We start from the raw sequence: 13623 nt of genomic DNA, 5'->3' as shown, positions 1-13623 counted from the left end.
GGCAACGGATACTTAGGTCAAAGCTTCCAAATTAATGTACGTGTTAATCTGAGATAAATTGCAGGGGTAATGTGAAGCTGCAGACCGTGTGTCAGGTTTCACACTGGTTCATTTTATCTGCGGACACAATGATACAGGCAGCAATATACATCATTGGCTACACTCACCTTCACACTGGTTCATTTTATCTGCGGACACAATGATACAGGCAGCAATATACATCATTGGCTACACTCACCTTTACGCTACTGTTATGCACCACTTCATTATTGGACCAAATCAAGCAGAAAAGAAGGTTTCGGACAAAACATTTAAGCCAATTCGTTTATATCAATGTCAAATTAACGTGGACATTTCACAGCAAGCAATCAGATTTTTTTTATGTGCAGTAAGTGCAACTTCTACACGTTTTAGACTACTACACAACATTTCTGAAGCAATTATTCTACTTTGTATCCTCTACATTTTAATGAAAGTTATATATACATATATATATATATACATACACAAAAACAAACACACACACCTTGCTCTCTGGGAGGGGTCACTTCAGATAATACAAACTTGCACCAATCAGGATTTTGGGAAATATGAATCAGAGTACACACACACACACACACACACACACACACACACACACACACACACACACACACACACACACACACACACACACACACACACACACACACACACACACACACACACACACACACACACACACACACACACACACACACACACACACACACACACCTTGCTCTCTGGGAGGGGTCAGAATAACCATAAACTAATAGTTTTCACGGGCCTTGAACACATTTGCCTGATAATACTTAGAAAATTTATATATAATTGCGAACGTAGGATTTTTACTTGTTTACATGTGTCCCCATGCATGTTAAATAACAAATCCATTCTACAGTCCCGGATGTGGCCTTTCCAGATATACGGCGCCCTCCTGAGTTGGAAAGTGATCACTGCTTTTACTCACTCTGGCCATTTGTGTTATCTGTCATGAAAAATAAAAAATAAAAAATCATGAATCCTCACCTTCACTTATAAAAACAAATTATCTTTTAAATGAAACAATTTGAAATTTAAAAATACATTTTGTGTCCTGTACCTGCTAGAATGAAAACAGGAGGAATTCCATTCCACTGAAAAATTATTTATGGTGTTTTTATTGGATGCCAGAATTTTCAAGTTCAATGAACAAAATATTATTTTAATCTCATTAAAAAACAATATATTCATATGATGTATTAGATGGCCTGCTGTACTCATGAGAAACACACCAATCACAATCCTAGATGTCATTCACTATTTTGTTTTCTGCTCTGAGGGACAACTGTCAAAACTAAACCTCATCAGCCAGCAATTAAGAATGAGAAAATCAGGGACAAACATGTAGTGAGAAGCAGTCTGTGTGTGTGTGTGTGTGCTGTTTGCTTTGTGGCTTTTTGTCTGAGGCTTTCATCACGCGGCAATACAGAGAGCAAACCTGAGCGGCAGATGTTCGGCTAAATCCGACAGTTCAATCACGCTTCTCTCCCTATTCATCTGAAATCTGGACTTGAGCTGCTCCTCTAACCGGAGCTGTCTGACAGGCGTGGGGAGTCACTGATTGTACTTTCTATTATATCACGCGTGCATGTGAACGCAGGAGGGGGTAAAAGATGATCCGAGCCTTTCAAGCCTTTGTGTTGACACAGAGGAGCAATATGTTGTCATTAAGCAATCATGGAGAAGCACTCCTAATCCTCGTGTCTCTCTGTACAACAGGCTTCCTCCATTTAATTAGACAGAGAAGTCTGGAGCGCCGAGCGACACGTCACAGGTTGATTTAATTTATCTAACATACTGTCGGGACACAATGAGGCTCAGACCTGTGCTGCCCGTGTTTATTCAAAATGAACGTAGCAGTTACTTTTCTTTTTGTAGTGAAATAAATACGAATCAGTTTTACTGCTTCTTGACCTAACCATAAAATTATTAAAGCGGTAAGTTTTTCTAGGTACATTTTAGGTCTAAAACAAAATCTGTGCAATATGAATTCACCTATATTTTCATTTTGTAGGTGGTGCTTTGTGGTTTTGTTGATTTCTTTTATTTAACACAAAGGCACCTCATTGATTCGCAAATATACTGCGAATCAATGCTTCGGAAAGTCGCATTTACTTATTTCACACTTTATTGTATTGTATATGTAATCTAAATATAAACAATTCCTACTTCTTCCTCAGTACTGATATTTTATTCCAAATGAAAAATCTGTTGCTTACTCAAGAATTCAGACCCTCAATTAATGTCTTTGTAGTTGTACTTTGTTGGCAGCAATTCAGGACTGGACGCATTTGGACAGTTACAAATGTCTTCAATGAATACTACATTAAAGAGCAAAGTCTCAGCTTTAATTTGAGATTACGCCAATATGGAAAGAACTGCGTGGGAGCTGTTTCAACCAGGGGTCGACTGATATGGCTTTTTCAGTGACAATTCCGATACCGATTATTACTAATCTAAGAGACTGATTATCGATATTTGAAACCAATATTTGTCCACAGTAAAAAAGTTTAAAATTTGGAACAACACAAACAATTTAACGTAAAACTTTGTTGAAATGCCTTCAAGGGGCAGTAAGCGATTTTGGAGAAAGCTTGCCTCTCTCTTTGTCATTGTTGATGATTTTTCACTGCTCTGGCCAGGCAGTGAACCCACAGCCTCCGGGATGGGAGACAGATGTGCTAACCACGAGGCCAAAAGATTTTTATTTCAGCGCACACACAGAACCGACAGCTAGTGCAACCTGAGGAAATATTTACTATATATCCTATATATCGCTTACCTGTTTAATTCACAGAGCCTTTTAACATTACCTTAACCGAAAAAGTGCAGGGAGCTATCAGCAGCATTATTATGAAGCTGAACAAACAAACTTGCTGCTAAAGTCCAGAGAGTAGTGACTGCGGCTGCATCAGAGCTAAAGTAGCACATTTTAAAGTGAAATTATCTTATTGGCAAATCAGCTTAAAACTATGGCCGATTTCGATAATCATAAAAATAGTGAATATCAACGCCGATATTCGGTCGACCCCTACTTTAAACACATAGTGCCCACAGTACAGGGCTTCAAATCAGGCGTTCATGGAGTTGTTTGTCAATATGATTAGTGAAGAGGTAACCATGACCAACGGTAGAAGATCATGTTTGGTCAATGAGGGCAAAAAAAATATCAGACATATCGAAGACAACATCAACCGATGGATACACTCTAAAAAAAAGCAGTGCAAGCAGGAGAAGAAGAAGAAAGGACCAAATAGCTTTTCAGAGTGAAGAAGACGTCTGACTGAGCATTCCCCCTGCCGAAGATCACACTTCAGGCAGCCAAAGGATTATCCTCAAAATATTAAATATGAGGATTGTGTTTGATTTCATTTGTCTGTTCAATTACCTTGAGCTGATATGTGGCACTTTTAAAGTAGTATTCATTATTCTACTTCAAATTGAATGTTGTGATGCACAGAGCCTCAAGAGTAAAAACAATGTGTAACTGTCCAAACCATTCCTGTCTCGACTGTACAGCTTTGACTCTCCTCGGTTCTCGAGTCTCTGAATAGAAACTAATAGGTGCTGGGAAGGTGGTAAATGGTAAATGGACTATATTTAAACAGAGCTTTTCTAGTCTACACCACTCAAAGCACTTTACTCACTTCACATCCACATAGCGCTGCTGTTTACTGCGCTTCTGTACAGTATAACACCTCAGCATGCTTTGAAGAATCTTGATTTTAAGAAACTTTTTATTTCATTTTAGGGCAAAGACAAGCTCACTATAATTTAATACAGCCATTAATAATAAGTAATATTATTCTCACCAACATTCTAGATGTTAGTACAGTGCACCATTTTGGCCACAGTGTCTAGTGACACATGCCAACCGACAGGAGGTTCAGTAGTTTTGCTGGATAAACTCACATGTTCAGTTGACTACAAAACTATTCATAAAGGGTTTCTTGGTGTAATATATTTTTGAGTGCGCTCAATGTGTGACCACCTATGCGTCATTCATTTTAATCATACAGCCTGGGATCGTTATGACAAGTGGACACTTCCAGACAGTTCCACGGTTTGTGTGACCGCACACATCAGCGCTCTGGTTTAATCCTATTACACGTTGCATACAAAGGGAGATAAGAGGTTTATGTTTGTGTTCCTCCTTACGGTCTCTATCTCTCTCTCTCCCTGGAGACTCCAGCAGAGCCGCACACTTTGATACCAACACCGACTCTTGTACCTGCCACAGCATCTATTGTCGTGTGTCGGAAAACAAAGACGTACTGCTAATAGGATTGACTGTGAGGACCGATGATGGATGAAGATCAGGTGAATGATATAATCCAGAGATGGGTAAGTCCACGGCATTCTATAACTTTAACATTTTAGCTTTGTAGCAAAATGGTCATGGTCGTCCCATCGTAATGATTCTGCAGGGTGTGACCTTTTAACAAATCATTCAAACTGACATCCAACTGGTGATTGACATCCAACTGGTGAATTGGCCTGTCATCATCCTCAACCACAACGGTAAAATAGCCTGGGACCCAGATGAATTATGGGCGCTCATTTAAATTATCTCTGCCAGAATACGATCCAGATCCCCTCCATGGGGAAGTGATTTCCACCAGGTAGAAAACTTGCCGGTCCAATCACAACTGATTATCTGATAATGGCCGGGGTTTATAACACGACACAGACAGAAGTGAGTTTGTATACAACCAAAGGGTGCCGCTGATGAACGAGCATTTGAAAATGTACCCAATATTTTGATATTCCTCCCACAAAAACTGCAACACTGGTTCACAGACATTGTGGAATCATCGTCACAGACATCTCCCCTCTGCTCTAGTCTGTTGACATTTTTGCGTAGCTCAACAGACGTCACGATTCGTTGCTATCCAATTGAGTCCAGCGGCATATTGCTTTGCGTCCGTTGGTAACGTCTCTTGGAAATCAAAAAAATGAACGCCAGGCTAACTGTGGCCTATCAAAAGAAAATGAAGAAAATTCTGCGACAATAGACAGGAGTTTGGACTTATCTTATTTCACCTACCTCCAAATGTACTTGGGATTCTAGTAAATAACGTTTGACATTGTGTATTTTTATTAAAAAAAACGATATTGGTTTATCATTTACGGAAAATACTTCTGTGAAAATTGAATGTGATGCAGTCAAGATTAAAAGGGGGCTAACACAATTCTAATGCTGAAACACATCGAAAATATGAATAAATTATTAATGCTGTTCATCAGAGAGAGTTTGATTGATAATACTCATCCTGTCCTAGAGAGACACTCCAGAGGAAGATTTGAAACCGGACGACTACCAGCGGTTCAAGAATTTGGGATCTGCGTGTCTCACTGGAGGCGACGACGCACAACTACTGAAATTCCTCCAGGACGAGAAGAACCAGGTATTTCTCCGCCACTTCCCACACAGCTGACGGGGAGAGAGATCTGCTCCATCACCATCCATACTGCCTGTAGTCACACTTTGTAGATAAGACGTGATAGTGTTAATCTGTCCTACAGGACTAAAAGCACGAACGCAGCCACACTGAAGCCCCATGAGCACCAGCAGCCACCCCCCCTGCTGCCCAGCCATATGCTAAACGCTAACATGCAGCCCACCACCCTGCGCTCGCATTGGCCTCTTGACCCAGGAGGTGTGCGGAGGAAACGAGCAGCCATTCAGTCAGATTTCTCGCTCCACTGATAACCCTCTCTTCGATACAGCGTTCCTCTAAGTGCCCTTGGTTGTCCTGTATCTCCACGCTTCATGCAGTTTTGTGTTGTGCACTTATACAGGCATCTTCCTCCTTCCGAGGCTAAAACGGTGTCGAGGGGTTCAAATGATTGATCAACAAATGAGGAATCACCGGCTTTTCAACATGGACGCAGAGTAACAAATTTTCATTATTATATACTGTATAAGTACTAATGGTATCTTTGTGACAGCCATGTCACCTTTTTTTCAAAGCCATGGTAATGTTTTATTGTGAAAAAACATTTACCAATAAACACTGTAATCAGGCAGACAGACTTTTACGGTTTAGTATGGCTTTGAAATCTGTTTGCAGATTACACAATGCTTTTATTTTAAAGGTCCATCCTTTCCCTGGGATTTCCAAATATTTTACTGAGGATAATGTCACTTTATTATTATTATTTCTCCTTATAGGGAAAATTCAGACGTGTTAAAAAACTTCAAGGATTTTCCTTTTTCATTACAATTTTGCATAGCTATCGTCTTGTACTGACCTGTATTGACCTGTAAAGCACTTTGGACGACCGTTGGTTGTTTTAAATGTGCTTTATACAAAAAGTTTGAGTTGAGTTGAGTGGGTGACACCACTGACTTCAGTACAGAAGGTCAACGCGCCGACGCCTGGTCAGCCAGGGCGTGGGTAAAATCCAGTGAGCCCTTAATGCTACCTGCCTACCTCTGATGTGTCAAAAAATGGATCACGGTAAGTCGCTTTGGACAATTGTCAGCAAAAAAAAAAATAAATAAATGCAAACTGCAGCTGCTACTGCATGCACTTTTTAAATGAAGTGACGCATTTAAATGGAAAGGAAAGACGTTCAGCAAATCTACCGCAACAAGGCGTCTTTCTTTGTTTTTCTACTAACTGGTGGAGTATCATTTTTCCTCTTGCTCTCAGGGGATTGTGAAGTCCATGGGCTGTGTTCTCATGGAACCTCTTCTAAATGAAGTGGTTAATAAAGAGAAAGGTCTCGATTACTGCCAGGCTGCCATCACACATCTGACCAGGGTAGGCACGAACTATTCACCCACATAATGACACGGTATTTTCTTTACATCACTTTAAATGTCAGACTAATTGTTTTTTTTAGACTTGCAGGCCAGAGGAGCTACTGCAGAGTTTGCTTCAACTAGTTGAGGACATTCATCCTGGTGCCATTTCTGAGATCATCATAGCCCTTGTTCCACATTTTCAAACAGGTGACAAAACTGTGACGAATTATAAGGAATTATATCTCATACTGTATAATATATGAAGGTTAATATGTTGCAAAATGTAGACTGAATTTGTGAACTTGTAGAATACAATGTGAGAACTTGTAGAACAAAAATCTGAACTTGTGCGTTTAAATTTTCACTTTGAAATATTCACAATATATTCACAATATATGTAACCTGAATTTGAAGTCACAGAATTAAAACTAAACACGAGGTTGTAGAACATTTTTTTCAAACTTTTATGTTGAAAGTTAGGATTTTTGTTCTACAAGTTCTGACACTGTATTCAACAGGTTTACAAATCCAGTCCACAAGCGCTTTTGCAACATATTGACCTTTATAATTACAGCACATGCTTAAGGTATCAAGAGCTGCTGAGTCTTCATGACATATGTCTTTCAACATCATTGGGAGATGGAGAATGATCATAATAGTTTACTGAGTCTATAATATAAATCAAACATTTGGTAGACAGCTGGTCAAAGAAAGCACCGTGGTCATGATATTCTCCTGTACAACAGATGGAGCCTCCATAAATTATTGTGAAGACTGACATTGTAATGTCTAATGATCGTACTTGTACTTACTAATGACAGACATTTGGAATTATGGTGGCTTATAGCCAATATTCTCAATACTGTGATATTACTTATTGACACCTGCAACTTTTAAACATTCTGTGTAAGAAGTGATTTTATTAAAATTATCAACTGAATGTAGCACTTTCCTACTCATGGTTATTTAACAGAAGATACATTGTTTTTTTTCCTGGTATTTGGCTCCCCCTGCTGTACACTGGGTTTAACTAACAACGACCTTGTGTTCGTTGAATAGTGCTGCTCCGGCTGGAGGACAGACGGGCAGCTCAGGTGGGCCTGATCCTGTCCGCCCTGCAGAGGCAGCTGTCCCGGCTGCCAGTGCCTTACACCCGGCAGCAGGAGGCGGCGGACGAGTACGGCCTGTGTCGCTGCTGCGCCGCCTTGGCCGGGTTCACAAAGTCCTTCGTTGAGGTGGTGACCGGGAAAGATGGAAACTACGTTAGCGCCGCCGAAGATGAGGAGCTCAGGATGGAGCTTCTCAAGTTGTAAGCTACTGTCTTTGTTTATGGTTTGAAGCAGATGATGTATTGTTTTGGCAAAAGTGGCATTTTGTATAATAATTCAAATTTAATCCATACATGGCTGTGCAACCTCAAATTTTCTGAAATAAAAATGCTATACTTCATTTTTCTATCTCTGAGACCGATTGGTTTAAGGATGTTTCAGTCGATGACGTATATTCAACACTAACAAGCTGTTGAGTTTAGTATTGCTTCACCCACAAAGCTAATATTGTAAAGTATTAATAACAAACGGTTCTCTAGCAGTATTGAAGGTGACGGTCAGTTTTGCTCTGCAGCTGCATGAGGAGCTTGAGAGAGCCTTTGCTGGAGGCTGAACTAAACCGAGAGAGGAAATCGTCACTTTGGCTCTTTGCAACAGAGATAATGGTGAGAGAAAAATCGTCTTTCTTTTATCTATAGAGAAGCAGCAAAACAGCAGATGTTTTTTTTGTTCCAATCCCACAGGTCACACTACCTGCAATCCAAGCGTCCCTCTCAGAGCTGCTCTTCTTCAGCTCTCTGAAGAAGAGCAGCCTCGTGGACAACAGTCAGTCGAGGGAATCCAGAGCATGTCTGGCTTATCTGCTGTTCGTCCAGCTCGTCACCATGGACACCTTCCCAGCAGTGTTCAGGTGTGATTAGAAGCTACAGTGTTATGTTCCAGATGATGATTGATGATGATGCATGTCCACTCACACATACAGTAGGTGACAGTGATCCTTGTAGTTGAGCTCTACCAATAGTTTTAACTGCACCCTTTTCCCTCTGTTCCAGTCCCGTATTTGTTCTTCAGTGCAACATGGAATACATCGATCAACTTCTCAGTAGGTATGCTGTCAATAGAGCACGAGGTGAATATGGTTCTGGTTTTAAAATTATTCGTTTCTTAAAATAATCTCTCATCTTGCTTTTTTTGGCAGCAAAAAGGAATCCCACTTGCTTAAAGGACTGGTAAGGGACCACCAATAAACACCTTTCACTTTACTTCACTTCGTGAGATTAGTCAGATAATTTTTTGACGGGGTGGGGCCTAATTGTGCTACATCAATCAGGCACTGTATGCTAAAAGCTTGGAGAGTGTGCCAGACAACAGCCTCGCAGTGAGTCTACTGGAACTGAAGAGCTTTTACAGTGCACCACAGGTGAGACGAACATACCACACCTGCCACATTCGTACAGTTTTAAAAACTGAATTAAGAATTTTACTGTCACGTAACATGAACACAAACTGTTCATCAATACAACTGACAAAAAACCCCTGTACTATTTGGGAAGTGAGATTACATAAGGTTTACACTTTAAGAAATACAAGTTTTATAACAGTTTCAATATACAAAGCAACAAGTTGTCAGGCTCCTAATGGTTAAATTGCACAACAAAAAACTGCAACATCCAATGTTCGATCCCCGGCTGGTGGACCTTTGTTGCATGTCATATCCCCCACACTAGACTGTCAAAAGCTGAACTAAAAAAAAATGTATCCAATATATATTATTTCAAATGTAAAGCAATCAATCCCTGCAGGTAAAACTATTAATGCAATTATTCCGAACAAAATATCAATGTGTCCTAAAGAAGTCCGATGAACGATATGAATACTTTTGACCAATCAGTGACTCACGTCACCGTGCAATTCACAGAACCTGCGGCAAGTACTCACCGACTGCCCACTGCAACATTTGGTGCGTATGCAAATATCCTTAAACTGAATAATTTATTCTACACCCGTGACACTGTGAAATTAACTCGTTGAATTGTCTTTTTCGTGATCACTGCTTCCCAATAGAGAACATCAGGACTTCAGGTTCTCCAGCTCTTCATCAATAAACTGGATGCTGAGGCAAAGCACAAGTTTTTCAGGTGAGAAGGGTCATCAAAGGAAAAAGATTTAAGAACAAAATCTGTTTGTACGAACGGTTCTTGCATTAGGCCCATTATTAGTATGGTGTTCCTAATAAAGTGCTCAGTGACCGTATATTCTGACTGTTTCAAGCGCTTCTCCACCCAACAATACTATATCTTTTTATGAATACATGTTCTCTTTCTATTTGTCGTTGCTTTATCATGTCTTGTACGGACTGTTTGCAGGTGCATGTTAAAAGCCAGCAACCACGCAGGAGTAGAAAGTTACATAGTGAAGAACATCAAGAATCAAGTAGAATTGTCCATGGAGGTGAGTTTACAGATGCCACATGTAGTAATGCTGCATAAGGATTTCTTAGATATCTTCTTTGTGTTTAAGCTCAGTATTTTTCCCAGATCAATGTATTGAATTTTATATGAGGATGTTTAATCTGTGATGACTCTTCTCCAGCCTGGTAACTCCAATCCGTGGTTCCTGGGAGAGGAGTTCCTCTCACTGTTAGAACTTGTGCTGTGTTTGCCACAAGGTGCTGAGACAGATCTGCTCAACAGTATGGACAGGTGACTGACATGAACATGACAGGCCTTCTCATTTCTTACTTTCAGTAGACACTAGATACATATCCAGAGCTTCAAACAAGGGAGGACTGGACACTTGATCCAGTCTGAGCCATTAAGCAATGTCCCTGTCTTTGCTCATCCAGGATAATGGAGAGTTTGAATCTTCTACGCTTTCTCCTCATCAGAGACAAAGAACCGTGGAGCAAGGTAAGTCAGTCTCACTCGACAGTTTCACTGCTCCTCTGCCAGCTAACCTCAGGTGAATGGGGAGAGCTGATGACGTTCCCCTCTTTCCCACAGACAGATGTGTGGGAAGAGCTGACCAGGCTCAAGGACGAATACCTAAAAATGCTGCGCGTGTGCATCAGCATGTCAAGAGGATATTATTCTGCTGAACTGAAGGCACTGAGGGAGGATCGAAAGCTGAAAGCAAGAGGTAGGTGCTCTCTGCTCTGCGGTGTGACAAAATGACACTGAAAAACCCTGCGCAGATTGCTAGTGGAACAATAGTGTAACAGTTTTTATACCGTGAACCGTCTCCTCTGTCCTCTTCCAGAGGCAAGAGACGCCGCGAGATCCGCCAGAATAGTCAAAAGCATCACAGTGAAACGTGGGAATGTGTCCAATATGTCCCCAGAGGTCCAGCATCAGGTTTGGAAAGTTTCTGTCCAAATCATTTACCATTTAGTTTGATATTGTTCGAGACATGCCGACTGTTCTCATGTGTCTCAGGTGCTGCAGAGCGCTTTGGTGACATTTGACCTGATGGAGAGTCTCATCGTCCGCATCGACGAGATCGCAGAGGAAAAGCGGAAGATTGGGCACTGAACCAATCGCCGGTGCTCAGGTGTCACGTCAGACCACTGGGGTTATTTTTTCTAAACTCTGTTTTATTTTATGATTGATAATAAATAAGCATTTAATGAAGTGTAATCTATTTTACGCCAAAGTTATTTTGTGTAAAAACAGAAAAAGCTGTTGAAAAAAACAGCTTTAACCTTTGCATTTGTTATGTTGACCATATAAAGCATTGAATAAAACAACAGAGGGTTTTTTTGGGAAGAAGCTGGATCACCTGCTGAACTTTACAGTATGTCTCTTAGCATCTCCCACACAGGACTGCTTTCAACGATGTGAGCCTGAGCCAGAGACATCCGGTCGCGGATGTTGTCCACATGGGGCTTACTGGTGGCCTGCAAACAAATGAGCTCTGGGTTAATTCAAAGTAACACGAGGTAACAAAGAGCCTGTCTAACTTTTCATTTAGCAGTATGCCTTTATATTTACCTTGGCAATCGTCAACATCCCTTTGACGACCTCAGCATTGTTCCGCACGGGCAGAATCCTGAGATTGCCGCCAAAGAATCTGAAATAGAAAAAGACGGTATCATTGATCTGATATTAGAAACACGAATCGCAATCTGAGAATCGTAAAGCCTGGGACCACAATGCTGGCCACATTAGTGTCAGTCAAGCAAAACAAATAGGCAGCACCACGCTTTAAATCTGACATATTAATCTACCTGCACTGAATCCATGACAAGATTTCCAGTTCCCTTTTCCCATTGAAGGGGGCATGTAGAAGAAGAAAGCTGTTCCGATGCACTTGCATAAACTTTGTGATCCTCTCAATGAGTCCCGATTCCTCAAAACGCTCCGGCATGTCATGAAGGTCAATCAAGAGAAAAGCAGTACCTGTCGGAAAATGTCACTGTTCACCGTGTGGCCACAACATCCGTGACAACTCATAAAGGATGTTTGTAGTCCATGATTATTTATTTTTCCAGGTTCAGGTAAAGATCCAAGAGCAGCTTAACCTAGTAAATAGTAACCGATTACTCTGATTGTGCAAGGTATGTTTTATATTGGTTTTTAAAAATCTGATTGCAAGTAGTGGAGAGCTAATTGTCCCCATTAGAGCTACGGTGTTGTTGGCGACGGTTATGAGGTCATCTAACTTAGAAAAACACAGCAGGTTTTACCTGACAGAGGGAAGATGAAGTTCCCGGGGTCGACCGTGTCGGAAAATCGGACTCGGTGCTGTTGCGTCATGAGCACCCGGTTTGCGTCATGGTTCTGTTAAAAAAGAAAAAGTAAATGAACACGAAACAATTCACTTGTAGTTTTAACCCAAATAAGAAAAAAATGGCTGAATGAGCTGCATTTCAACGGCTGTTGACAATAGCGGCTTTGCTCTGGTGGTGGTGCATCACCTCAACGGCAGCTAGCAAACACAAATTAATAATGGGATTTATTTAACCACCATTTTGAAACTAACTGTTAAAATGTTTGACCGTTCCTGCGTTACCCGCCCCCCCCCCCCGCCCCTTACCTGAAGCGATGTGCTGACTATAACCGTCGTTTTCCAGGCAGCAGCAGCAGCAGTCGTCGTGTGTGTTGCCATCGCCCGCAGTGCTGGCTGCTCAAAGACAAGCAGGCGGCGCAGGTTTAACAACATCGAGACCCTCGAAGTGATTCATTTACGGCTCGTCCCGTCAATGTTGACCTCGTGCTGAGCTTTATTTATTTTATTTTTTTTCCCACATTTGAAGAAGGCCACGTGGGGCCGCTGTACTTCCACCTCTTCAAACGCCTCCTGATTAGCCGACGCCACCACACCTGTCTTTTAATCAATCTCCATGGCGACGGCAGCTGAGCGGTTCGCTGGTCCGAGTTAGCAAGAGTTAGCATGAGTTAGCATGTTCCTGACATCCTTCCAATCCTATGACCTCAGATAATTCCCCCCCCTTTCTTCCTAATAACCAACCTTTTTGCACACATAAATGTTCAGTTCAATTAAATATTATTTGTATGGCACCTATATTATATAGCACATATATTATCTCAAGGCACGTTACATAGTAAGATGTAGACCTCACAATATTACAGAGAAACCCAACAGTTCACCCAAGAGATGGTTCCGTAAACACCTGAGCAGCGCTAACGATAACCTTTATCAAAGAGGAAGGTTTTAAGTTTAAACTTAAATGTAGAGAGGGCGCCTGCCTCCCCTGACACAAACTGGGAGCTGGTTCCAGAGGAAAAGGGGAACCTT

At 41.2% G+C, this 13623-nt stretch overlaps 2 protein-coding genes across 7 annotated transcripts in view; one reads left to right on the top strand and one right to left on the bottom strand.

The window, feature by feature from the left end:
- LOC118317685 (protein SPO16 homolog) overlaps positions 1–13258 on the bottom strand; it is a 31933-nt gene extending 18675 nt beyond the window's left edge. Inside the window, exons 1-6 of one of the 5 annotated variants that reach the window (XM_035646578.2) lie at positions 12901–13257; positions 12551–12644; positions 12092–12263; positions 11856–11934; positions 11644–11761; positions 330–1009 (exon numbers count right to left, since the gene is read on the bottom strand). In XM_035646578.2, coding sequence (XP_035502471.2) covers positions 11654–11761; positions 11856–11934; positions 12092–12263; positions 12551–12644; positions 12901–13026 — 579 coding nt within the window. In that variant the 5' untranslated portion in view covers positions 13027–13257 and the 3' untranslated portion in view covers positions 330–1009; positions 11644–11653. Of the gene's footprint in view, positions 1–329; positions 1010–7717; positions 8043–9318; positions 9980–11643; positions 11762–11855; positions 11935–12091; positions 12264–12550; positions 12645–12900 lie in introns of those variants that run through there. The other 4 variants (XM_035646579.2, XM_035646576.2, XR_004795491.2 and 1 more) reach the window with 4 other exon arrangements.
- Positions 4186–11640, top strand: LOC118317681 (glomulin-like). 2 transcript variants are annotated; one of them, XM_035646570.2, is made up of 18 exons: positions 4186–4407; positions 5346–5471; positions 6723–6833; positions 6916–7024; positions 7877–8126; positions 8441–8531; positions 8610–8776; positions 8919–8972; positions 9065–9095; positions 9197–9286; positions 9785–9826; positions 9931–10004; positions 10233–10317; positions 10459–10568; positions 10712–10775; positions 10869–11004; positions 11125–11219; positions 11301–11640. In XM_035646570.2, exons 1-18 carry the CDS (start codon positions 4366–4368, stop codon positions 11394–11396), a joined length of 1773 nt encoding a protein of 590 aa, XP_035502463.1. In that variant the 5' UTR covers positions 4186–4365; the 3' UTR covers positions 11397–11640. The 2 variants fall into 2 exon arrangements, with proteins under 2 accessions (XP_035502463.1, XP_035502462.1); XM_035646569.2 differs by having other exon boundaries at positions 10712–11004.
- Positions 13259–13623: the final 365 nt, after the last annotated feature.

Source organism: Scophthalmus maximus, chromosome 13, assembly GCF_022379125.1.
Source record: "Scophthalmus maximus strain ysfricsl-2021 chromosome 13, ASM2237912v1, whole genome shotgun sequence".
Taxonomy (NCBI): domain Eukaryota; kingdom Metazoa; phylum Chordata; class Actinopteri; order Pleuronectiformes; family Scophthalmidae; genus Scophthalmus; species Scophthalmus maximus.
This window is presented reverse-complemented; position numbering and strand designations above follow the sequence as displayed.